The sequence below is a fragment of the Nesoenas mayeri genome (genome assembly GCF_963082525.1).
Source record: "Nesoenas mayeri genome assembly, chromosome: 2".
NCBI lineage: Eukaryota > Metazoa > Chordata > Aves > Columbiformes > Columbidae > Nesoenas > Nesoenas mayeri.
Genome location: NC_137543.1, coordinates 161,195,113 through 161,221,537, shown reverse-complemented (window position 1 = coordinate 161,221,537; position 26,425 = coordinate 161,195,113). Strand labels below are relative to the sequence as shown.

At 42.0% G+C, this 26,425-nt stretch overlaps 1 protein-coding gene across 1 annotated transcript in view; it reads left to right on the top strand.

The window, feature by feature from the left end:
* Positions 1-26,425, top strand: part of OBSCN (obscurin, cytoskeletal calmodulin and titin-interacting RhoGEF) — a gene marked incomplete at both ends in the record, with an annotated part of 192,075 nt that overhangs the window by 120,921 nt on the left and 44,729 nt on the right. The window contains 25 exons of the mRNA XM_080340366.1: positions 778-2,133; positions 3,757-4,035; positions 4,395-4,473; positions 4,902-5,020; positions 5,871-6,068; positions 6,769-6,801; positions 6,907-7,005; positions 7,451-7,669; positions 8,446-8,512; positions 10,019-10,047; positions 10,978-11,106; positions 11,890-12,029; positions 12,699-12,899; positions 13,227-13,309; positions 13,990-14,163; positions 15,594-15,753; positions 17,198-17,314; positions 18,512-18,676; positions 19,970-20,128; positions 21,389-21,566; positions 22,636-22,749; positions 23,750-23,917; positions 24,161-24,263; positions 25,292-25,421; positions 26,308-26,413. Of these exons, the coding sequence (XP_080196492.1) occupies positions 778-2,133; positions 3,757-4,035; positions 4,395-4,473; positions 4,902-5,020; positions 5,871-6,068; positions 6,769-6,801; positions 6,907-7,005; positions 7,451-7,669; positions 8,446-8,512; positions 10,019-10,047; positions 10,978-11,106; positions 11,890-12,029; positions 12,699-12,899; positions 13,227-13,309; positions 13,990-14,163; positions 15,594-15,753; positions 17,198-17,314; positions 18,512-18,676; positions 19,970-20,128; positions 21,389-21,566; positions 22,636-22,749; positions 23,750-23,917; positions 24,161-24,263; positions 25,292-25,421; positions 26,308-26,413 (4,605 nt within the window). The remainder of the gene's footprint in view (positions 1-777; positions 2,134-3,756; positions 4,036-4,394; positions 4,474-4,901; positions 5,021-5,870; positions 6,069-6,768; positions 6,802-6,906; positions 7,006-7,450; positions 7,670-8,445; positions 8,513-10,018; positions 10,048-10,977; positions 11,107-11,889; positions 12,030-12,698; positions 12,900-13,226; positions 13,310-13,989; positions 14,164-15,593; positions 15,754-17,197; positions 17,315-18,511; positions 18,677-19,969; positions 20,129-21,388; positions 21,567-22,635; positions 22,750-23,749; positions 23,918-24,160; positions 24,264-25,291; positions 25,422-26,307; positions 26,414-26,425) is intronic.

Sequence of the window (26,425 nt, the reverse complement as noted above, 5' to 3'; positions counted from 1 at the left end):
TGCATGGTATCTGCCAGCCCCCTGTCCTGGACATCCCAAATGGCTTTGGGTCATAGCACTTAGGAAGCTGAATTGTGACCTATAGGTGGGATTCAGCATTTAGTGCCATTGAGGCACTTCATGATATCACCCCTGGCCTCTACCTCCTTCTCCAGAGGGACCTCAAGCACTCATAGGTCCTGTATTGTGTCTGAGAGCCACATGTCATTGTCCCAGACAGCCTGGAGCATCTCAAATGGCACTGGGCACTATGCAGATACAAGTCAATGTGTCCCAGAGGGTGAACCACAACTTTCAGACTCAGACACATCTAAACAGGCGGATGCCTCCATGTGAGGTGGGAGTCTCAGCTCCCACTACATCCAGTGGAGATCTACTCCAGAAAGTCATTGAAGCCCTGTCTAGTTGTAAAACACTATGAGCTTCAACAGCCTTCCAGGCACCACTGACAGTCTTAATGAGATATTCATCAACTGCAAAATTTAAGTAGAGCAGAAATTTATTTATTAGGCTTAAAAATGTTGTTTACCATGTTTTAAATGCATGCACAGAATCCCAGGATAGTTGAGGTTGGAAAGGACTTCTGGAGATAGTGTAGCCCGCCCCGCTGGAAAAAGTTGTCCAGGACCATGCCGATCTATATTAAATTCATGTTTTGTTCTAAACAAAATGCTACTGATAGTATCCTGCCCAGGCTTTAGAGTAACATTTCCATATGTTTTCTCAAAGCTTCCCAGACTTTGTCTTTTAACACTTTATCTATTTAATTCTCCTCAGTTCCCACAGTGACAATGCTAAAAGAGATTGCCAGGGAAGCACCCCCTGCAAGCCAACCAGAAGAGCTGGTGGATGGCCATGTCCAGCCCAGTTTGCCCCCTGAGGCTGCTCAGGAGGGAGATCTTCACCTCCTGTGGGAAGCCCTGGCCAAGAAACGCCGGATGAGCCGGGAGCCCACCTTGGATTCCATCAGCGAGGTGCCTGAAGAGGACGAGAAGCTTCAGAAGTTGAGGAAGGAGGAAGCAGAAATGTCTCACTATTACTCAGAGGAGTACTCCACTTGTGATGAGCTGGCTAGGACGGGAGAAGCAGATTTCTCTTTCACAAGCTCAGATGAAGAGTCTAGAGCTGGGACTCCGTCACTAGTGAACTACCTCAAGAGAGCTGAGAAGAAAAGTGTCAGTGTTACTAGCAAAGTTCAGTCCATCTCCACTGGAAAATTATGGAAACAGTGGGAGAAAACCACTGTAGAGACAGTTATGGCTGCCCCAGCTGCTAAGCCAGATGAACCAGAAATGCCAGATTTAGATGATCCTTCCATGAACAAGGCTGCTGTGAAGATCCAGGCCGCTTTCAAAGGCTACAAAGTCAGGAAAGAGATCAAGCAGCAGGAGTGCCCAGTGTTTACAGAGACCTTCAAAGATTTCTCAGGTGAGCCTGGGAGCACCCTCCACCTTGAGTGTGTGGCCCACAGCAAAAGTGACATGAAAGTCCGTTGGCTGAAAGATGGGGAAGAGCTTTCAGATGGTCGTTATTATCACATAGACAACTACAGTGATGGGACCTGCTCTTTGATTATCACTGGCCTGGAGAGGAAAGATGCAGGTAAATACACCTGTGAGGCATCCAATAAATTTGGCAAGGTTTCACACAGTGCTAAGGTGGTTATTGGTGCTGAGGAACCTCAAGTTCTTCGTAAGGAGAAGCAGGTTAAACGAAGCACTGACAGTGAGACCGAGAGCTCCTCCGGTAGCGAGCTGGATGATGCTTTCCGTAAAGCAGGAAGGAGACTTCACAGACTCTTCAGGGCCAAGATCTCAACAGACATATCTGACGTGGAGGAAGAGCTCTTTGTCAGTGCAGACGAAGGGGACATAGAGGTGGTTGACCATCAGACGTACCGTGAGGATGACCAGTACATCTACATCAAGTTTGAAATCTTGTCTGAGGCAAGAACTGCCGCCACTCGATTCAGAGAGATGTTTGGTGCTATGGGAATTCCCGTGGAGATTGACATTTTGGAACAAGGCCCTAAAAAAATTGAGTTGCGTATTGGGAAAGCCACACCACCTGCCCATGGGAAGTTTGCACCACCAGTACTGAGGCCTCCACCACCTTTGCTGACTTCTGATACAGGTAGGTGAAACAAACTTGTTTATTCTTTGGAAAAGACAGTTGGAGCTGATCAGAACCCTAATTTTTCACTCATTAATAATTTCTAAAAAACTTTTTTTTTTTTTCTTTAAATTTGGTGCAGATATTTTTGTGGAAACTCTGCACTTCTGGGAAAAAAAAAAAAGACATTTTTATTCTTTTTCATGTTGAGGGAGAGCAAGGAAGTTCGTGATGAAGGCAGAGATTGCAAAGTATTGGCTTATCTACAAAGCTGCTTTCCACAGTAGAAATTGACCCCTATATTACAATAGTATGGCCATAAATATATACTTTAATCAATCAGTTTTCAGAACAGTGCTGAGGGAGAAAAGGTATTTTGGCAAGGAGAGGAACAAAGGCAATATATTGTTTGCAGCTGTGGTATGTGATTATGGTAATATGAAATATCTGGCTGAAGGGAAGAAGCCAGAGAGTCATGGTCAATGGGGCAGAGTCCACTTGGGGCCTGGATCTAGTGCAGTGCCTCAGGGGCAGTGCTGGGACCGGTATTATTCAATATATTCATCAATGATTCGGACGAGGGAATAGAGTGACTGTCAGCAAGTTTGCTGGTGACACCAAGCTGGGAGGAGTGGTGACACTGGAAGCTGTGCTGCCATCAGAGACCTGGACAGGCTGGAGAGCTGGGTGGGGAAAAAGTTAATTAAATATAACAAGGGAAAATGTAGAGTCTTGAATCTGGGCAGGAACAACCCTAGGTTCCAGTATAAGTTGGGGAATGACCTGTTGGAGAGCAGCGTAGGGGAAAGGGACCTGGGGGTCCTGGGGACAGCAGGATGAGCATGAGCCAGCACTGGGCCCTTGTGGCCAGGAAGCCAATAGTACCTGGGGTGGGTTAGAAGGGGGTGGTCAGTAGGTCAGAGAGGTTCTCCTGCCCCTCTGCTCTGCCCTGGGGAGACCACACCTGGAATCTTGTGTCCAGTTGTGGCCCCTCAGTTCCAGCAGGACAGGGAACTGCTGGAGAGAGTCCAGCGCAGCCACCAAGATGCTGAAGGGAGTGGAGCATCTCCCGTGTGAGGAAAGGCTGAGGGAGCTGGGGCTCTGGAGCTGGACAAGAGGACACTGAGGGGTGACCTCATTAATGTTTACAGATACATAAAGGGTGAGTGTCAGGAGGATGGAGCCAGGCTCTTCTCGGTGACAGCCAATGATAGGACAAGGGGTAATGAGTACAAACTGGAACACAGGAGGTTCCATTTAAATATGAGAAGAAACTTGTTGGGGGTGAGGGTGGCAGAGCCTGGCCCAGGCTGCCCAGGGGGGTTGTGGAGTCTCCTTCTCTGCAGACATTCCAACCTGCCTGGACACCTTCCTGTGTAACCTCATCTGGGTGTTCCTGCTCCATGGGGGGATTGCACTGGATGAGCTTTTCAGGTCCCTTTCAACCCCTGACATTCTGGGATTCTGGGATTCTGTTTGTCATGGAGTTTCTTCTTGATTGTTGTCCTAGAGAAAAGATATCACTCTGCAACTAAAAACCTAGAAGCCAGAAGTCTTCAAGTATTGAGAAGCAGTGCTCGTAAAATACATCTTTTAACACAACCGTCTTTTTCCTTTCTTCTCTCCAAACTACCCTGAATTTAGCTCCCATGTTCATCACCGAGCTCCAAAACCAAGAGGTACAAGATGGGTACCCAGTCAGCTTTGATTGCATCGTGGTTGGCAAACCGCTCCCCACGGTTCGCTGGTTCAAGGATGGGAAAGCTCTTGAAGAAAATGATCATTACATGATCAACGAGGACCAGGAAGGATGCCACCAGCTGATCATCACAGCTGTGGTCCCCACTGACATGGGCGTTTACCGTTGCCTCGCTGAAAATAACATGGGAGTTGCTTCAACCAAGGCTGAGCTTCGAGTGGACTGTGAGTCTCAAAATCACTGCAGAAAAACCAAAGGGAAGGGGTTCTGCTGAGAGGTGGATAAATATTCTTTAAAGAAAAAAAACATTTATTTAAAAAAAAAAAAAAAAGTATGCATTGCCCACAAAATGTGTCACTTGCAAACTTCTTGGGTTCAGTTGACTTTTGTCAACACCAAGGCAAGGCTCAGAGCGGAGTTTTTCAAATAAACAGAGGTGTTTTAGATAATCCAGGGTTATGTGGGAATAGCAGTGTGAAATCAAACTGCCAGTCACTCAAATGAGTAGGGAAACTATGATTACAGTAAGAAGAATAGTTTCAAAGCTCAGATCATAGACAACACTCCTTTTTCCCTTTATCAGTGACCAGCACCGACTATGAGACAGCAGCAGATGCAACCGAGACGTCCTCTTACTACAGTGCCAAAGAATATATTTCAAGGTAAAATATCAAACTCTAGCTCTTTCTAACTTCTGACTTGATAAGATCTATATTTATATTTATATTTATATTTATATTTATATTTATATTTATATTTATATTTATATTTATATTTATATTTATATTTATATCAAGCCTGGTTTTGCTATTTTTTGCATGGCCAGTTTAATGTTATGAGGGAACAACCAGACCAGCTGAGATGCAGTAACAGCTGGACATTTATCATGTCCAAAATTGCTCTGGCTGCCTTCAGGCTAGCCTGGATATTACTTTGTGGTATTACTCTGCTACTTTAAATATCATATGTTGCTTTATGTTATCATGATGACAAAATCCATAGACTGAATTAAACTAAAATAGGTGATTCTAATTCCTAGCTCTTTTCTGTCTTGCTGACTTTCTTCTTTCTAATTCTAATTACTTCTCAGCCGAGAACAGGAGGAATCTGCTGCTGAGGAGGAGCAATTGCCCCAGATCTTTGATGAGCTTCATGATATTCATGTCGCACCTGGAGCATCACTGGCTAAATTTCACCTGAAGGTGAAAGGTGAGAGGAGACCACAACACGGTCAGTTGTTCCAGATTTGCTGTTGGGATGAAGTGCTGGACAAGGTTTTCCGATGTAGTCTTTTGCACCTGTGCCCCCAGTCTGCACATCTGGCACCATGTTTGCACAAACCAGCTAGAATAATGTGTTAATGCTGATCAACATTGACTTTTGCAGCAGACGCCGGTGGATTAAGTGTCTTATTCTCTGCCCATGTCCGCAGGCATAATTACAGGCATGTGCTTCTGAAAACTGAGCCTTGTAATTATCTGAGCACGTTAGTTATGAACGAGCAATAAGGAATAATTAGAGAAAAAAAAAATAAAAGGATAGTTAGGGTGTCTTTTATTCTCTTTAATAAATGAGACAATCTTGGACTTGCCTTACTCTATGAGGGGACTCCTGCTACAACCTAAAAACTGCAAAAACGTCCTCCTGCTCCTACCTGTGTATGGTAGGGAGAGGTAGGGATTCTCCTGTTGTTTTGTTTGTTTGTTCGTTTGTTTCTTTTCCAGTTGCTGCCTATAAAAAAGGACGAGAATGATTTTGGCTTCAGCTTTTGTCTTTGTGTACGTTGCAAATCATCCCCAAAATGTACCTTCCCAACCTGGCATTTGTACATGCAGTCAATATGGGGAATGCCAGAAACTGAAGAGAAAGGAAAGAACTTCAACAAATTAATAGAGTTTAATGTATTTGCAGCCATTTCTAATTGAATAAATCCTTGAGTCAGCAGCCCTGGGCAGAGCTGGGGATTCCTTGGCTCAGAAGGATCTGCCTGGTTGAAGATGCTCCCAAATCAGTGTTTCTGACTCATTCTGTCCTCTGTGTCTGTAATCACTCCTTGCAGCGTACCCACAGCCCCGGCTCTACTGGTTCAAGAATGGACAGCCGCTAAAGTCCTCGGATCGCATCCTGAAGACCCATAAACGGGAATTCCACTCACTGGAAATTCGTGACGTCACTAAGGACGATGCCGGCCAGTACTCAATTTTTGTCATCAACTCTGCTGGTTCCGCATATTCATCAGCCAGGCTGGTAGTCAAAGGTAAGTATTGGGCTATTTTTGGTGCCCGATTTTCTCTATTCAAGTGTCTCTTTCCATTTTCTATAGCTATTTTTCTTGAGAGAGCATACCAAGCTGAGTCAAGAGAGGTGGTGAAGTCTGTAGGTAAAAGATTACTCGTTTAAATCTTCATTCACCTGCAAATTATTTACTGTGGGTCCCAAAGATGAGACATGCCACTTCTCTAGGGTCTGGCTTTTGCCTCATAAACATACATTTTATTCCTGACTAATGTAATTAATGGTTCATTTTTATTAAAATTGAGGGCCTCTTATAAGTCATACTTGAGGCTGTTTCAGTAAGACAGTGCCATAATATTACAATTTTGAGAACTGTGGAAATACATCTTTCTAGAGATTATCATGCATATTTTTATTTATGTGCTTCATTGTTCTGAAGTTAGAAATTAGGTCAGCTTGGTAGGGAGGAGTTGTGATTAATAGTGTATGTGATTCATAGAGCATGTGTATTAATAGTACTGGAAAACTGAAATGGATCCCTTCCCACGCTATAGGAGTATTCATTTTTATTAATAAGTGTGCTTTAGCATAAGATTTTCACGGAATTATCATTTCTGTGTAATATCTCATGCAAGGGATAATCTTCTAGAATAACTTCTTTTTCTTCAACTCATGGGCAGAAAGGTAGTTTTGTCATTTTGTTTGTTCTCTTTGTGTTACAGATCCTGATGAGAAAGAAGAACCATCAGAAACAGGTAAGAGAAGCCACAGCAGGTGATAACAGAGCCCTCAGGAATTTTTCAGTAGCCTAAACTCACACAGAAGGTGTCACCATGTTCCATCGATAATGTCATTTTCAGATTCCCGTGAGCAGCTGATACCACCAAGGTTCCTAGAAAGATTCACTAACAAAAAGGTGAAGAAAGGTGCAAGTATCACTTTATCTGTAAAAGTTGAAGGTAAGTGGGTAGATACGTTGTCTCTCTGTGTAACACTTGCATAAATTCATGAAAAATTCTGGACTCTCTCTGGTCCAAATCATTGTAGCCTTATCTCCTTTATCTGAAATCTGGGACTCTCCTCCCAACTTCATATAAGACTTTGTGTGTTTACAGCAAAGCTTTACATCTTTGCCTTTGTTTCCCTGTATATAAAAAACAGGGATAATGATACTTATTAGACTTATGAAGATGTGTTGATTAATAGTTTCAGTTTTACAAAAAGATCTATGTCCTTGAGTGTGCTGTAGAAAGGTTTATATGCCTTTGTTGTGTATATGACTATTATTGTTGAAAAAGTATCAGGAAACATGTTAAAATAGCATTTATTCACAGCATGGCTCATAATTGTATATAAGCAATGCCATTAGGAAAATTAAAGCTCATTGCATTGATTTTCCTTTAGGACATCCGCCACCAGCTATTACTTGGATGAAAGAAGAATCTCGAGGAGACATCCTGTGGATCAAACCAGACACACCTGGATATAAACTTGCAAGCTCAAATATGCATCACAGCCTAATTCTGATGGATGTTAAAAAGAAGTACAGTGGAACGTACACATGCATTGCTACCAACAAGGCTGGCCAGTCCATCTGCACCGCCACTGTGGAAGTTGCAGATGGTAAACCTTCGTTACAATACACACACATTCTATATTTTACTTTCCATACACTGCCTAAGGAAAAAAAAACAAAACAAGAGTAACTGATATGGAAATTAATCAAATCACAACTAAAAAATAAGTGATTTCCCAAGATTAGCCATGAATTTGCTTGCCTTGTGCATATTCTTTACTTTTATAATGTTTTAGGTTTCTGACCCTAGCTTGGATTAACACCAGCATCATATAAACAGGAGATAAGTCTAAGAAACAACCAAATTAAGCACAAAGGAACAAGAAAGGAAGAAAGGCAATGTAAAGTAACTAGAAAAACTCAACATTTAAAAGATTATTTTGAGTGCTTCTCTCTGCTAAGTTATTTTGCATTACAGAATCGCCTTAAGGCAGCTAGAGTTATTTGTTTCCCCTTTTGCAGAGCTTTCCAGGGCCTCTCCTGGTGTAACCCTTCAGTAAGAGGTGGGACAAGCAAATATAGGCTGGGAGTCGGGGCATCACTGTGAATTACTCAATTTTTCTGTTATTCTTCCTTGCATCCCACATTTTTACTGTACCAAGAGCATTGTAGAGAAATGGGGACATCATACACCTACATGAACAGGGAGGGGAGAAAGCTATTTACATCATATAAGCAGGAGTATGTATACCAGGTCAGGAACTCCTAACTGGGCAGATTCAGTATTCCCTTGTAAACTACGCCTAGAAAATGTGCCTACACCAAATACATCCCAAAATATTCTCTGCCTTTTGTCTTCTAACAATAAACCCTGATCTTGCAGTGAAAGAGGCTGAAGTTCTGACCCAAGAGCGCGTGATGGTGTCAGAAGCCATCATGACCACGCTGGGGTAAGTGCTTGGCCATGCAAATGATGAGGTGGAGCGATGCACAAGTTCCTGTGAGTCACTTTTAGGCAGTGTTCACTTTGGACAGCTGATACTCATGTCTCAGCACCAGAGCTAAAATAGTCTGAGGTCTTAGGATGAAAAGTGCTATAAATATTCTAGTATAAATGTCAACCATTTATGTTTGATTATGAAGGAAGACAGGAACAAGGACCAAAAAAAATGGGTAGGTCATATAAAACTCTTGTACCTTTTTCATCTCCTAAGCAGAATGCCAAAAAAAATTCACAGGGTCAAGCTCTGACTGTTACTTGCCAACATTCAAATACACGGATGCTTCACAGAAAAACAAGTAGATGAAAAGGGTCTGTTCACAAACTTCTAGTTTAAAAATGCAACTTTATCGTACGTTATGACTGTTATTGTCAAAAAAGTATCAGGAAACAGATCAAAATGGCACTGATTAAGAACAGGGCTTATAACTATACGGACAGGACTCTGTTCAAGGGTGACTTATTTGCATGAAACGTGAGTAAGCACTGTTTTAAAAGCAGGGGAAGGGAAGAAAATTAGACTTTCCTTCCACAGAAGCTTTTGTTACTCAAGATGATAACTTTCCAATGGCATAACCTCCTAAATTCACCATTCTTGGTTTGGATACTAGGCAGATATAGTCTGAAAATCAGGATCCACCTGAACACACATTAGTTTCTAGGATATGTCTAGCCTAAAAGCTTGAGTAGTCTTCCTCTGCGAAGCCATTTTTACTCAGTGTTGACAATATAGTTTCCTGCCCCTTTCCTGCTGACATGAGTGAATTTGGTGCTGGTAAAAGCTGTCATTGTAGCAAATATCTCTTTAGACCTCAAGACCACTGCAGTACCTGTAGTCACCTTGCTTCCTCAACACATGGGCATCCTGATGAGACAGGAGCAGATCTCTTGGCAGGACCATGGCATCCAGTCCTCGATTTCCTGATGAAACCATTGGAAATTGTTGAGGATTATTTCCCTGAAAACTGACACACTACAGAGCCCGCTTGACATAATGTCTTCAAGTGTAATAGTTTTATTTCAGTGTCTTTTTACTTCAGTGTCAGCTGGGAACAAAGTCCCAGTAGCGCCAGGGAGATGGAGGTGACTTTGTCCTGCAACCAACTCCCTGAGCAGCCAGCTCTTCTCAGCCAACAGCTCGAAATAAAAGTCAGGAATAAGGAGAATTATCAGATTGGATTTGGCTCAAAAACTAAGACACCCAAGTGTTTCACTGCCCGTACGAGCCAGGTGACCCAATTCTTATTTCTTATAGTGTCCCTGGTGAGTATCAGCTACCAGCACCTTCAGTCCAAACCAGTCCTAACTTAGATATTCCCAACCTTCACATACAAGGTGTCAGGGGGTGTTTCTCATTTAGCTCTCCTTACCACACATTTTATTTTAAATTTTAAGTCCGCTTTACTTTTTCTTTTGTTTTCTTTTTTCTTTTTTTTTCTTTTTTTTTTTTTTTCAGAGATCTTCATCCCTCTGAAACAAAAGAAGGTAAGAAAACCTATTTTCTCTCTCCTGCTGCCTCACTTCACATCTACACCTGAGACTGTCTACATGTTTCATGGATTTCTACCTAATTTTGTCCTGTTTTTGTGAAACCATCTGAAATGTTGGGATTTTTCAGGATTGGTCTCTGTTGCAGGGTGAGCCAGCACTGGGCCCTTGTGGCCAGGAAGCCAATGGTACCTGGGGTGGATTAGAAGGAGGGTGGTTAGTAGGTCAGAGAGGTTCTCCTGCCCCTCTGCTCTGCCCTGGGGAGACCACACCTGGAATCTTGTGTCCAGCTGTGGCCCCTCAGTTCCAGCAGGACAGGGAACTGCTGGAGAGAGTCCAGCGCAGCCACCAAGATGCTGAAGGGAGTGGAGCATCTCCCGTGTGAGGAAAGGCTGAGGGAGCTGGGGCTCTGGAGCTGGACAAGAGGACACTGAGGGGTGACCTCATTAATGTTTACAGATTTATAAAGGGTGAGTGTCAGGAGGATGGAGCCAGGCTCTTCTCGGTGACAACCAATGGTAGGACAAGGGGCAATGGGTGCAAACTGGAACACAAAAGGTTCCACTTAAACATGAGAAGAAGCTTCTTCTCAGTGAGGGTGGCAGAGCCTGGCCCAGGCTGCCCAGGGAGGTTGTGGAGTCTCCTACACTGGAGACATTCCAACTCGCCTGGACACCTTCCTGTGTAACCTCATCTGGGTGTTCCTGCTCCATGGGGGGATTGCACTGGATGAGCTCTCCAGGTCCCTTCCAACCCCTCACATTCTGGGATTCTGTGTATTATTTGGATGAAATGTGGGCAAGCACAATTTTAAAAACAGGGAGAAATGAAGAAAATCAGACATTCCTTCCACAGAAGCTTTTTGTTACTCAAAAAAGATTACTTTCCAATTGCTTGCTTAAGAGAACATTTTCTCTTTTTTTCCAGGAGACCTTGAAGCTGGTAGAGCAGGTGTGCCCAAGAGCCCTATTTCATTAGCTGACGTTGGCTCAGAAGAGTTCTTCCAGAAACTCACTTCTCGTATCTCAGAAATGGTATCTGCAAAAATAAGTCAAGGTAAGACTGGCAAACATAATTTCATTAGTGTGGAAAAATAGGCAATCTTTATCCTTTGGACTTTAAGTATCAGTGAGATTTATGGAGCAGGTTTTGAGACAGTCATCCTACATAAGCATATGAATGTTTGTAACTGCTTAGAACTAAGAATTTTTAGTAACTGTATGTCTTAGTCTACAGTTTCGAACTAGGAAAAAAGCTATTACAGTAAACTAAGAGGACTAGTGACCATTTTATGGATACAATGTTTATTTAAATATGCAGAAGTAACTGTAAGCTTTAGAGGGGAAGGCAAGTTGTAAAAATTGAAGCGTATTTTGAAAACCTCAGTTATTTTGGGTTCCTCAAGTATTGATCACTCCTGAGCCTGAAAACAATTCTTTTTTGAAGATTCCCAACATCTTCAAGTTTTAGATTACGATGGGATTTTAAAATCAATTGAGACTGAAAACTGTGTGCACAGCTGTGTAGTAATCAAATGATTTGTTGAATTAAATGAAAAATCCTGATTTGTGTTATCATGTAAAGACTATCTTGTAGTAAAAAATAGTGGCAGCACCTCTCCTGCAAATATTCCTGCAAATATTCCTGCAATGGAGTGGCAATAGATGCAGTAGGCACAAAACCTCATTTATTAAAACATCCCAATCATTTATTTAATCCTAAGTATCAATAGGAGATCACACTAAATACCACAAAATGAAATTGAAAACTACTATAGATTTGGTTTATGTTCAGATTGGAGATCTTTATTTCACACTTTGCTGTCATTCTGCTTTTTAGCCACACTTAGAGTGCCAGGTGCAGAAAGTGACGATGAATCAAAAACTCCCTCTGCATCTCCTCGCCATGGACGATCCAGACCTTCATCCATTGCTCAGGAGTCCTCCTCTGAATCTGAAGATGGAGATTCCAGAGGAGAGGTATGATATCTCACCAGGAGAAAAATTTAGTTAGAATGACCAATCTCCTGTGGTTTAAGGATCCCCATTCCCTTTAGAGACGTACTTGACTTTAGTAGGTATATTTAGTAGTTAAATATTGGGTCTGTGAAACAGAGCACAGAGAATCAAATTCTGATGCTCACTGTGTGATCTTGAAGAAATTGTTCAAGTCAACATGGTCAAAACATGTCAATTATTTGGCACATTTTGCTTTCATGGCCGAACTTCAGAATGTCAGAGCTTGATTTTCTGTGGCCGTGGATAGAGTTGGTCAGAATAAACTTTTTGAGAAGTTCTTAATGAGAAAAATTAGAATTTTGTGAAAATTAGAAATTAGAAATTTTCGAGGTGTTCACTTCAAACACATCCTAAAACCAAATAATTAAAACTTTGGAAATGTTAACCTATTTAGATATTTTCAGGACAACTGATTGTTTTGACTTGGGAGAAAAATCCACTATTTCATGGCGTAAATCCAAAACACCTCCTAGAGACTTAGTCTTCCACTTGCAAAAAGCGAACAGTGATTCTCTCTGCCATACAAGGGCTGGAGAATAAAACATTAAACACAGATAAGCACCTATGTTCTGCTAATGTTACTGCATTATGTTTTCAGAGCAGGAAATAACTGTTGTTCCATGCCTGCAGATCTTTGATGTCTACATGGTCACAGCTGACTACGTGCCCACTGCGCCCGACAGGGAGACCATCACTTTGAAGGAAGGTCAATACGTGGAGGTCCTTGACTCAGCTCATCCTCTGAAATGGCTGGTCAGGACTAAACCCACAAAATCCAGCCCTTCTAGACAGGGCTGGGTATCTCCAGCTTATCTGGACAAGAAATTAAAGGTGACTGATCACACTTGTGTTTATTTTTCATGTAAAATTACTTGCTCCTGTTGTAGTTTAGAGCCATCTCTTTTTGCAAGAAGGGGTTTGTTGAAGTGGTCTGTAGCATGATTGGTCCTTTTTCATGTTTTAACTAGACAATATTTCTCCATAGGTACAGGAGTGCGAGTCTGAAAGACCTAATCTTCCTCCAGAAAAAAATAAATTTAACATTGGTTTAGGAGCTGTTGAAAGGGACTGTGAACACATGAGGGATATTCCTCAGTGTGCACTGATAAAAGTAGTTTTAACCTAAAAGAATAATGTTTATTTTTTCTTGTATTTTAGTTGTCACCGGAGTGGGGAACAATGGAAGTTCCTGAGTTCCCTGGAGAGTTTGTTTCTGAAGATGAGTATAAAAGGAAGCTAAGGTGAGCTTGTGTCATTTGATGTTTGCACCTTTGAGTTTTTCTGCCTTTCGAACTAACATGTATGTTGACATCTAGGTCCTTCCTGTCAGTTACTGGTTTTGTCCTGCTGAGTCCTGCCCGCTCCTCTTTCCCAGAATTAGCAAGACTTCAGTTCTCCCAGGCTTGTGATTCAGGTTCTTTGCTTGGGTTTTGTTATTGATTTCAGCCTTGGAAAATCCCAGGCAATCTAAATCATATTGGATAACTTGAAGGGAGGGAGTTTTATGATGTAATTTTGGAAGCTCACCGACTTCACAAAATCCTAAACCACAGTACCTCTGTACTTTGGGGTGCCCTATATCTGAGGATGACATCTAAAGAGGCAGTGAAAGCACTGAACCTTGTGTTACCCCCTTGCAGTGCAGTGCTACTGAGTGGAGACACTTTCATGATTGCATAAAGTGGCATTGAAGTTCCTACTGTCTATTTTACATAGAACCTTTTGTTCCTCACGCTCTGTTTTATCTGCCCTAACAGTAGATGTCTGTAAGGTAGACGTGGGTGTCACTCCATGAGCAGGGTGTCTAAGTTCCTCTTATGATCATACATCTCTACTTTAGAGCCTAAAAGTCTCTCAGCACGTCCAAGATAATTATGATGATTTTTCCATGATTTCTCTTACCTATTCATTTTCCTTTCAGTGTTCTTATTCAAGAGCTGTTGATCTCAGAAGAGGATTACATTCAAGATCTACAGTTCCTCCAGACTCATCACATTAAGTATACTGAGATCTGTCCCACTGTCCCAGGAGCTGTCGCCAGTCAGAAAGCCACCATCTTCAGAAATATTGATGACATTGCTCGCTTCCATTCCAGGTGGGCATTCCCATGTGCCTTCATTTGAGACCAAGGGATGGCTCACATACCTGGTGTCAGAGCCACAGTGTTATTACTGTGAAGGATGTGAAGCTCTGGCAGTGCTGAGGTGCAAGGGAATTGATGTTCCTTTTTAGACAATGGGTGATGGCATAGCTTAAGTCGGAGCACAGCGTTGGGGCTCCCATAATACCCTTCAGAGCTGGAAGGTTTCATATGTCCAGCTTATTTCTTACTGATTTAAGTGAATTTAATTGAGAAACAATGAATTATTATAAAAAGGCAGGGTGGTCTTACAGGAACTTCAGTGGTATCTTCATAGAGACAGAGATACATCTAAAACTGATGCCAGTGTCCATACATTCAAAACACACCCAGCTGCAAGCAGGCTGCCCAGGTACAACACCACGGCACAACGACTGCCTACTCCAGGAAAGGATTTACTGCAGATCTGCTCTTCACAATGTGATTTCCCAAGGTCCAGGTTGAAACACTTTTCCTTGACAGGGAGAAAATGTGTTGTATGATGTCTCACGTGCCTTAGGCTTACCATTGCTAAGGGTCTTTTGCACCTTGATGCCCTCACTCTCATGGAAGTGATGGTTCTCATGGAAAGTCCATGCCAACAGTATAAGAATCACCTGTTCTTCCCCATTTTCCTACACTCTGGCCCTAATTTTTGGTTTATCTTAGCGGGGGGGGTCAGTAAAATGCATGCACAAAGGTCAACAATGAGTGAGCCTGCAGCACCTTCCCTGGTCAATCTGTCCTTGATCAGTGCTAGCAGCATCGTAATTAAAAGCAACCAATAAGGAGTTTGAGCATGTTGCGATGAAACTATATGGTTACTCTGGGAAAAACATTATGGGGGACACAACTTCTGCAGTGGGGGGGATGCTTACGTGTGACATCTGGAACTTCTGGATGGGCCACAGCAATAGATTTCCCTTCGTTTTCCTCCCTTTTTCTTTCTTCTCCCCCCCCTATTCTTTTGTTTTTCCCCCAAAGTAACTTCAACTGTGAGAGGTGATGCATGTCATCAGCTACCGACACTGCTAAAAATCCTTGTGTGTGTGAATGTGTCAGCATCATTTGTTAAACAGGGTGGGGGTCTCTGTCTTCACTCGTGGTTGGCTTGTTGATCCTTAAACAAGTATCTGGGGAAGGGTTAATTACCCAACTTGAGCTAAGCCCTTGAAAGTTATCCCTACCTTCCTTGCAAGGCGTTTCATACCTGGATCATCATGCTGGATGCAGAGGCATTGAGAAGTTTAATGCCAACATGGCAACATCCCTTGTTTCCTCAAATTATTTATTTTAATATATGTTAACCTGAAATCACCTGATTTGAAGGTCTGGTGGCCGTGGCTGTGTTCTATCCTCATTCCATCAACTCCTCCTCAGATGTGCTTTTTTCTTTGTCTCCACAGTATCTTCCTCCGAGGACTGCAGAAATGTGACACCGATGATGACGTGGCCATGTGCTTTATCAAGCATGAGGCAGAGTTTGATAAGTACATCCAGTACCTGGTGGGACGGGTACAGGCTGAGTCGATTGTCGTCAGCAAAGTTGTCCAGGATTTCTACAAGGTAAAACAGTAGCTAAAATACCTGTAGAACATGCATCCTACTACCCACTGCATCAAGAACGGTTGTTATTAATCACAAATGTGATCCTGAAAATAATTATTAAATTTTTTTGAGGGAAATCATTGCTAAATATAATAATTTTGTATTCACTGTCTAGCTGTTCCTGGTCCATTCAATCCATATGGGAACATATTTACATATGCTCATGCATTTATACATTTTATAAAGATTATACAGATATGAATGTGTCTGTGATTATGTTTTAAGGACCACAACATTATAAGACCAAGTGAACTCACATAAAATATTAGTATAGATAGGGAAATACTGTTTCTCCCCTCCAGCTGGTCAGGATTGAAGTCCACTAGTGAAATAACACACACAATGGCCCAGATCCATGAGAACATCCATGTTTGTGGATCCTTTGAGTGCCAGTACGGCTCTTCAGTCCATCCAATACCTCTGCCCAGATCATGAGCACTTTTACCATCTCCATGAGCCTCCTACTCACCAGCCAGTCCAGCTTGATGTTCACTAGAAAACAAATGTACATGTTCACACTCACCCCACATTGACAGATCCCTCAAATCATAGAATCACAGAGTCATAGAATGGTTTGGGTTGAAAGGACCTTCAAAGCTCATCCAGTGCCACCCCTGCCATGAGCAGGGACATCTGCACCAGCTCAGGTTGCTCAGAGCCCCATCCAGCCTGGCTTGGGATGTCTCCAGGGATGGTTCATCCACCACCTCTCCAGCCAACCTGGGACAGTGTTTTATCACCCCCACTGTAAAAAATTTCCTCCTCATGTCCAGCATCTATCAGCACAAACTCTCAGCCTCCCTAATATCCATGACCGGATCTCAGGTCTCCCACTTGGACCTAGTCCAGCTTGAAGTTTGCGGGTGATTTGCCCACATTTGCACCCACATGCACCAGATTCTTTGGACAGGAAAAACATCCATCCCAGTGGCTAATGTCCCAGCACAAGGACCCCATGACTTGCGCTTCTCACTCCAGGTGCTGGTATCAAGACCTTCTCTAGGTCCAGTCATTGACCCTACAAACACATGGACCACTCTTGACTGAGATCTGGCACCAGTTGCTGGCACTGCGTTCACTCACTCCTGCCCTTCCACCCACCATGAGCACTGATCTTCCCAGTCGCATCATCTGGTCCTTGCAAGCTTTGGATGACATTTCTCAAGCATCAGTCCTGTGCTGGAAAAGCGGACAAATTCAGCATTTCAGACATCTGAAATAATAAAGAGTTGGTAAAGGCTTAGGGAGAGTTACATATGTCCAAAATATGGAGTAGTAAGGTCTGGTATAGGTATCCAATTTTGGCTGAGTTAGGTCTATGAACCAGCATCATATGAACATTTCCTGGGGAGTAATCTCTTTACAACAACCTTTCCTCATTCTTCTGTGTATTTTTTTCCAGAGATACACAGATGAAATTCTAACTAATGAAGATCCTTCACAACCACTTATTCCACCACTGCAGCACTACTTGGAAAAACCCATAAACAGGATCCAGAAGTACCAGACGATAATCAAGGTGAAAAGCTTTTGTTATATGCTTATATCTGATAGGTTTTTGTTCTGCTTTGTATTTCTTGGCTTTCTTCTGATGCATCTACAATTGAAAGCTGCTTAAGTAAGTAAGACAATAATCATCACCAGTGATTTTTAAATGCAAATCCAGGTGGCAGTTCACAGTCTCCCCTAAAGTTCAGCAAGCTTTATCTGAATGATGTTTAAATATATGCACGTACATATATAAAATACATGCTTATATGTATATATATGATTGCATGTATGTATATATCCATGGCAAATATGAATTTGCTTCACACTCGGCAACAGGTATGTTATAAAAATACGCAATTTCCATTGTTTAAGACATTAATTTACCAGTTTCTCTCTTTGTGTTTTACACTGACATTGTAGAAAGACCATTTTTTTCTTCTGAAAAGCTTTGCCTCGCTCTACCATGCTGAAATGTTTCACCTTTCAAGTTTTCATCTGTCCTACCATCTCAGGTTCCAGTCCAGATTACAAATAGAAGTTTCAAAGTAGCATTATTTAATGGTATTTTTCTTGGGATACAGCACTAGCATAGTCAGAAAGAAGATTGCCAAAATAATTCCGTGTTCTAGCATTACAGAATTGGGTGGCTTGAATAGTTTGAAGAAGGTTCAAAGTAACTTTCTGATTTTGAACACCTGCCTCCATGCAAACACCAACATTTTAATGAGTCTCTTGGAAGAGGGAGTTTGCCTTCATTATTAAAAGAGAGGAAAACAGGAGCAAATGTGGAAAAAAAGGATAAATGTCATTTCATATTTTTTCCATCCCCTTTTGTTTTTAACATCATATCCACTCTTAGTTTACCACTGCCAGATTAATTGCTTGCCTCATGGTATTGTCAGGGTAAGCACAAGAGAAATGGAATGGATACATTTAGGATTGCTTTGGAGTTTGTTTGTTTGTTTGTTTTCAATTGCTGAAGCATATCTGGTACTTGCTTTGACTTTGTTTAATATCAACTGATGTAAGGAAAAAACAGACTGGTTACTCAGTAGGGCTGTGGGATGGGAAGGAGCTGCAGATAGGAAAGAGCACATGGTGACAGAAATGGGATAAAATTGCTCAAATGAAAGAGCTGAAACAGATATTGAGAAACTCTTCAGCTACCAAGGAAATGTATTGTTTTTTCTGACTGTCCAGTAATATTTTCTTTATTAATCTACAGGAATTAATCCGAAACAAAGCAAGAAATAGCCAAAACTGCACTTTGCTGGAGCAGGCTTATGCCATCGTGTCTGCACTCACCCGAAGGGCAGAAAACAACCTCCATGTCTCACTCATTGAGAATTACCCGGGGACCTTGGAAAGCCTTGGTGAACCCATCCGACAGGTAACTGGCATTTCTCAGTCAATGTTAGTGCTACAGACACCTTCACTAGTTTCTAAGTAGCCTCAAGTCCTACAAGAAGCTCCTTTAGAAATCATATCTGAGAGACAGTATTTGCTTATCGCCTTTCTTACAGTTCAGAGAGATGAGACTCCTGGCTTGATTAAGGTTTGAAGCACCAAAGCGTAGACACAGAGTATTTCACACATAATGTACTTATTTGCCTTTCCAACCCACTTATCAAACAGCAACAAATTTGTTCTGAGCCCCCACATTATTTTAAAGCATTTTATTTTTACCTCCTTCTCTTATCATTGGCAAGCTACATGGGCCAGCTCCTGAAATTACTGGCATCAATGGGTTTTCCAGTTGATTCCGCAAGTGCCAGAAGCTCACTGGACCTTTTCAGTCTACATGCTTTTATTCAACACAGTTCCTTTGAAGAACGTAGTTTGCTGGGATGTCAGTACAAGGTAGCATAGCATATGTTTCATGTGCTCCATGTGAAAACTTAGATGTTCTCCCGCAGCCATTCATATATCTTCAAAAGACCTCTCTGTTCCTTTAGGTGTCTCATGAAATAGATGTGTGGTTTGGGAGGACAAGAAGGTGGCCCAGCTGTTAAGACAGTAGTCTAGGACTTTAAACACTCTTACTTATATCCCTGTTTCCTTGTATATTTACGATGGGCAAGTCATTTACTCTGCCTGTTTGTATCCTGTGTCTTCCAAGGGAATCACAGGGTATTGCTGGTGGGGCTGTAAGGCTAAATCACAGTGATATTCTTGTGGGCATTCATCTATCCACATTTAGAAATCAAAAAATTAGTCCAATCGTGCCCCAAGAGTTTTCACTTCTCCCTGGTGATGCCAAGAGTGAACCCATATCACTAACTGAGCTCTGTGTGTCTGAAGGTATATGAAATGAATGTCCTGCTCTGGTGAAGGAGACCAATTGAATGTGTAAAATGTCTGCATAACACACAAAATACAATTTTTCCATTAATATTTCCATTTCCAAGAGTGTGCCTACCTGACAAGAGCTCTGTATTCTTTCTGGCAACAAATAGTGCTGTTTAAAGGACAATGTAATGACAACCACAGTGTGCACACCTGTTGGTGCTGTCAGCCTGATGCATCGCCTCTGGCATTAGCAACAATCTGCTGTGCAGTGATAAAACGGACACAAGGTGACAATATGACATGAAGCATTTGTTATCTGTTCACTGCAAAGTGATGGTGAGACATCATTGTGGTAATGATATCACCACATGCTCTTCCTTCTTTTTCCTATCAGGGCCACTTCATTGTGTGGGAAGGAGCTCCAGGAGCTAGAATGGCATGGAAAGGACACAAAAGACATGTCTTCCTCTTCAAAAATTATATTGTGATCTGCAAACCGAAGCGAGACACAAGGACAGACACCTACAGTTACATCTTCAAGAACATCATGAAGGTCTGATCACTATATCCTCACCTAGAGCATTTTTCTGTTATTGGGAACGTCATGTTTATATCCAGCCTCTGGTTATCTAAATGGGACAATTCACTAACCCTTTCGAGCTATTGCTTTGTTTCTCAAAGTCTTTGAAGCACTAGTAGAATCTATGTCTACCCAAAAACCCCTCTGTTAAACCTGTCAGAAACCATCAGAAGCATGGGTGGATTTTTATGGTGCAGCAATGACATTACAAGTGTTTATTGATCCTTGTTACCTCATTGAGTTACCTCCATAAGTTCTTGATATTGATGTGAATTTTGCTGTCCATAGTATTTGCTAGCATTTTGTAGATCTTTGGTTTTGGCAGTCTGCAATATTGGTGGCAAATTGAAGGAAATGCTGTTTTAACCATATACTACATTCCCAGTGGCTATCTCTGCTGGTTATATCCTTTCCTGACACCAGTTTCTGTTCAGAAATGAAAAATTCATCAGATTTAAGCAGATCATCCTCAGACATTCAGGGCTCAGGTTAAAACTCCAAGAAACTACAGGATTTTTCCAAGATTGTAGAAGCTGAACTCCAGTAAAAATTAAACAACCAACCAACCAAAAACATTCATGGATTTCCTGACCAAGCCAAGTTAAGCCCTTCTGAAAGTCCTTATCTCTATTGTCATTGATATTCACACGCAGATTTTATTTTTCAAGAGTTCCTGCTCTGTAATTTCTTTTCATATAGTCCCTAAATCTGCTGTTGCTGGGCCCAATAGTGCTGCACCGTAGGGTTCACATGTCCCACCCTTGGGATACCCTTTAATGCTGGATATTATTTCCCTGAAATGTGATAATTAATCCTAGGACAATATCTGTTTGTTAACCAGAAAGTCAAGTACAGCGGGGAAAGAATTGTAAAGTGACCCTGACTGATGTTCAACCAAAGCCACTTTGCATCACCCAGGCAATCTGGAAAATCTTTAAAAGCAGCATAAATTATCCCTTTTGCTGTTGGAGCATCTAATATAGCTTTAATGGGAATGGCACAACTCATACCCACTGAAGACGGTACAAACTTGCAGCAGGAGCCTCGCTGGTTTTTAATACTTGTTTCCATTTCAAAACTTGATTAAAGATGGTTCTGATTCACCAAAGCTAGGCCCAGATCTGAACTGTCCTAAGCTCTGGGACTTAAGTTGTGGGAAAGAATTCTGGCTGAAATTCAGCCCTAAGAACACAGGATGTGTTTTGACTTTCTTGTCCTCCTCCTGTCACGCAGCTGAACAACATAGATGTGAACGACCTTGTGGAAGGAGACGACCGGGCGTTTGAGATTTGGCACGAGCGGGAGGACTTGGTCCGCAAGTATCTCCTTCAGGCACGTACAGTGAACATCAAGAACTCGTGGGTGAAGGAGATCTGTGGCATACAGCAGCGGATCAGCGAGCCTGTCTGGAGTGAGTATGGCCCAAGATCACCTAAACCTCCTACTTTCCTCTCTGGTGGTTTCCCTGATTCAGGAAATGTTGTCCCAAACCAGAGTTCTTTACCCAGTGTGCGTACAAATGAGCCAAATTTAGCACACAGAGATGAGATATTTATTACAGAGTTGCACAAGTCTGGATGCTGGAATAAAGCCAGTAAGAGAAGTAAAAGGCATTATATACAAAATCTTATCACTACATTCATACCCTAAAGAGCCAATTGTTTACACATTTGCATATTTCATTGCATAATCCTTTTAGTGTATAATGAGCAATGTTCGGCTAAACGACACTTTATCCAACAGTCTCAAGATATGTGTTAAAGCAAGATTCAGTTAATTGTGAGGGCTTCAAAATGTCAAAATCTTCAAGGTCAGTAGTGTCTATAGCTCATGATCAGGTGTTTTGCAAGTCAGTCTTATCTTTGTTATATGAGCAGACTGACCTAAAGCGGAAAGGATTTATATATCTTTAGGTTAGCAATTGCAGACAGGATTCATTTTTTTAAGTGATGACAGCAGAAGGTTAATGAAAGAATGAGAAAAACCACCTAGGGCCACCTGCCACATCTTAAATTGAACCAGGGTTAGAGGTTTTCCTTTAATCACATCATAGACAACTCACTTGACCTGACGGAATGATTATAGCTGTGTTAGGTCCTTCACCTGAGCTGGGGAAGGCACCAATATCAGGATGGGACAACAGTGTTTGACTGTCTCCATTTACAATCAAGGAAGGCAAGACTATATATTGCTAAAGTGATTGAGTTTAGATGACAGAGGTCCCACAGGACCTGGATGGGTTTTTAAGCAATAAAACAGCAGGTGAGTAACTTTCTAATTATTCTTCGATGTCCATAACCCAAGTGTGGAGAAGACAGGTTGATGAGCTGAGAAGATCTGTCTGTCCCTGTCCATTTCAACAGATGTGAGTTGCCTTTGATTTGCAAAAATCACATCTATTCTTATCTTACTTTGCATCAGCCATCCTCTGGACAGAGTCCCCGTCCTCCAGACTAACATGCTTAATTCTGATGTTTCAGTACCTCCAGACTTTGAGGAAGAATTGGCGGACTGTACAGCTGAGCTGGGAGAGACAGTCAAACTGGCTTGCAAAGTTACGGGAGCTCCCAAGCCATCTGTCAGCTGGTACAAAGGTACGAGCAGCAAATCCTGAAATGCATCCTCTGGGTTTGTTCTCTGTCTATATCGCTCATCAGTTGGTGGGTAAGAAGCTGATCACCTAGAGATGCCCAAGTCTAGTCTTCAAGTTGGCTACTGAGCAACCCAAGTGCAAGTAACAAGGATCTCCCTGTGAGCTAATCATAGATGGAATCATAGGATGGTTTGGGTTGGAAGGGACCTTCACAGCCCATCCAGTCCCACCCCTGCCATGAGCAGGGACATCTTCACCAGCTCAGGTTGCTCAGAGCCCCGTCCAGCCTGGCCTGGGATGTCTCCAGGGATGGTTCATCCACCACTCCTCTGGGCAACCTGGGCCAGGCTCTCACCACCCTCATTGTACAAAATTTCTTCCTCATGTCCAGCCTAAATCTCCCCTCTTTTAGTTTAAAACCATCACCCCTTGACCTATTGCAACAAGGCCTGCTAAAAAGCCTGCCCCCTAACATATTCTGCTTTTTCAAGCTTGCCTATTAGCCTATACGAATCCACATCTTGTGGTAGTTAAACAACTTATAGTAAATGAACAACTCTCTTGAACTAGCTCGGATGTTTCCACATCACAGCATAGGGAGCTGTGCAGACATACTCTTCTCCCCTGTATTGCAGGGGAAACAGCTTTGCTATAAGTTCACACCTGGTAAAGATGTGTTCTGCAGGTTTATAGTCACTTTGGAGGTGCTGCTTTGTCTAGCTGACCAGAGCTATAACTGCACAGCACATACTCTGGAAGAATTTCACTTTTAAGTTAAGGTTGGTGATGTATGAGGTACCTCAACCATGCTTTGTCCAGCAGATGTTTTGTAGGGAGCTGGAGGAAGATGAAGAGCTCATTCCTCAACTACCAACATCAGCTGCAGTAAAGCAAATACAACTCTCAGTCCTCTCAAGCCAAAAATGGATGAAATTCCTAAGGAGAAAACATCATTAATACTAAGATTTTTTTCTTTTTTTATTTTTTTCTTTGTCTTTAAGATGGAAAGCCTGTGGAGGTGGATCCCCATCATATTATAATAGAAGATCCCGATGGTTCCTGCACATTGATCTTGGACAACCTGACAGGTGTTGACTCAGGACAGTACATGTGCTTTGCTTCCAGTCCTGCTGGAAATGCCAGTACCTTAGGAAAGATCCTCGTTCAAGGTAAAGTCCTGCACAGATGCATTATTTCAGGGGGGTCTTCTGTGTAACACCTGTATAACATCTACAGGATAATACTTAAAAAAAAATTACTTGATGTACAGATGCAGTCAATTGTTCTTAGGTGGAAAAATTTGGTTTTTAGTGTCTTGTGTGTAGACATCCAGAGAATTATCTGGTCAGGGACACATCCTTTGTATCTGGTCATACTTTCAGCTACTAACAACATTAATCTTTGCTTTGCAGTGCCACCACAGTTTGTGAACAAGGTTAGAAATGCTTATTTTGTGGAGGGTGAAGATGCGCAGTTTACCTGTACTATTGAAGGAGCACCCAGGCCTCAAATCAGGTCAGTTCTTCAAGTCACACTGGAACAAATCCTGTTTTCCCATTTTGCATGATCAGAAGAGTCTCCTGCCCTTTCTTTCCAGGTTATGACGCTTTATTTTCTGTGTTTGCCACCTTAACCCCATCCCAATGTGGGTTTTTCCCGATTCTAGCATTTCTGAGATTCTCAGCATTTATTCTACCTAGCATCCTAAAAGAAATACCTGCAGATAATCCCTGACATAGGACTGTATGAGATCCAATGGACCGACAATATTTTATCATTCATTTATCTTCTCTGCCCTACACTTGAATTTGTTTTATCAGCAACTAACCTGGGGTATTCAGGCAAAAAGCTCAGCATATGTTCTCATGAACCCAAGACCTATGGGGAGAGGCTGAGGGAGCTGGGCTTGTTTAGTCTGGAGAAGAGGAGGCTTAGAGCTGAGCTCAGCACTCTCTAGAACCACCTGAAGGGCAGTTGTAGCCAGGTGGGGATTGGTCTCTTCTCCAGGCATCAGCAATAGGACAAGGGGCCATGGGCTTCAACTCTGCCAGGGGAAATTTAGGCTGGAGATTAGAAAGCAATTCTTTGCAGAGAGAGTGGTCAGGCATTGGAATGGCTGCCCAGGGAGGTGCTGGACTCACCGTTCTGGAGGTTTTTAAACTAAGATTGGACATGGCACTTAGTGCCATGATCTAGTCAACGGACTGGAGTTGGACCAAGGGTTGGACTTGATGATCTCTGAGGTCTTTTCCAACCCAGCTGATTCTGCGATTCTGTGATTCAAATCTGTGATTCATGATTTGAAGCCCATTTCCCCACATTGACTGAAGAGATTTCTTGAGAATAATCTCATAAACCTATGCAGTTTAGTATCCACGTGTGATCTACCCACCTGTAGACCTGTCTTCCAGGATCCAAACGTTTATTCAATGATTAACTCTTGAGCTGTTTGCCCACTGGTCTGACAGATGGATGAGTCAGCTGGGGGCTTCTTGACAGCTAGTGTTTTTTCCTGGCTTATACTCCGTATTTTCCACATGCAGATGGTACAAAGATGGTGTGCTGTTGAAGGACACAAATAAATACCAGGCTTTCAGTGAACCACGGAGTGGCATGGTAGTCCTGGTGGTCAAGAACCCTTCCAATGAAGATATGGGACACTATGAATGTGAGGTAAGTTCAGAGAGATTTAAAGCTCTGCTGTCCAACATAGGAGAATTCATGTATTCATTTTTTCTGGGAGAGATCCATTGCACGAGAATAGAGGCTGAATAATTTCTGCTCTTTGCTATATGAAAAAAAAGTTTACACAAATTCAGGTTCTCCTGAGCTATATCTGGATTGTGATAATCCAATAGCTTTACAATATTCTGATGAGTGAGCTGGTATTTAAATAATAACTGAGTGAGCTCGTTCTGGAGCTTAAAATCAGATCCAGATCTCTAGAGGTACCTCTTACAAAGCTTAGGACCATTCTAACATGATGTTTTGTTTCTGGACTGTCTTAAAATTAGGACAGATTCCATGCCACTACAAAGAAACCATCCAAAGCCAAAAGAAAGAAATAAAGTCTAAATAGAATTATAAACCATTGAAATTCTTGTTTATTTAGCAAGCATACGTGGAAGTATCTAATAGATAAAAATAAAGGTGCTGTAAAATATTTTCTAAAAATTAGTCATAGTCTTTGCATTCATTGTAATGAGCTCTCAGGGCTCAAAAAGTAAAGCAGTTGACCTTGGTTTAGGAAATTATCATGGGTTAGATGACTCATGATGAACAGCTCAGCTCACAGCAAGTTCACAGTTATTCCACAGAAATTATTAGGAAGTTGGGCATAATTTAAAGACTTCTACTAGAACTTTAGCAAAATCAGATTACCTTGCATTTGTTATTAGCTAAGATCACAAAGTCCAGTATTCCCTTGGTCACATCTTCATCCATTTCTGTTGCCATGTAGTTGTAATGAATTTGTAATGTAGGATAGGGAGGTTTTGTTATGAAAGAAAAACAATAACAACATCCTGCATTTCATTCAGTACTGCATGGTTCTCTTTAGCTGGTGAACAGATTAGGGTCTGCAAAAAGTGGAGCAGAACTTTACCACCACAGTGCTGCAGCCTTGACCCAGGACAGGAGAGGAGACCAAGCCATCACCATAGAAGGTACGATCCTTG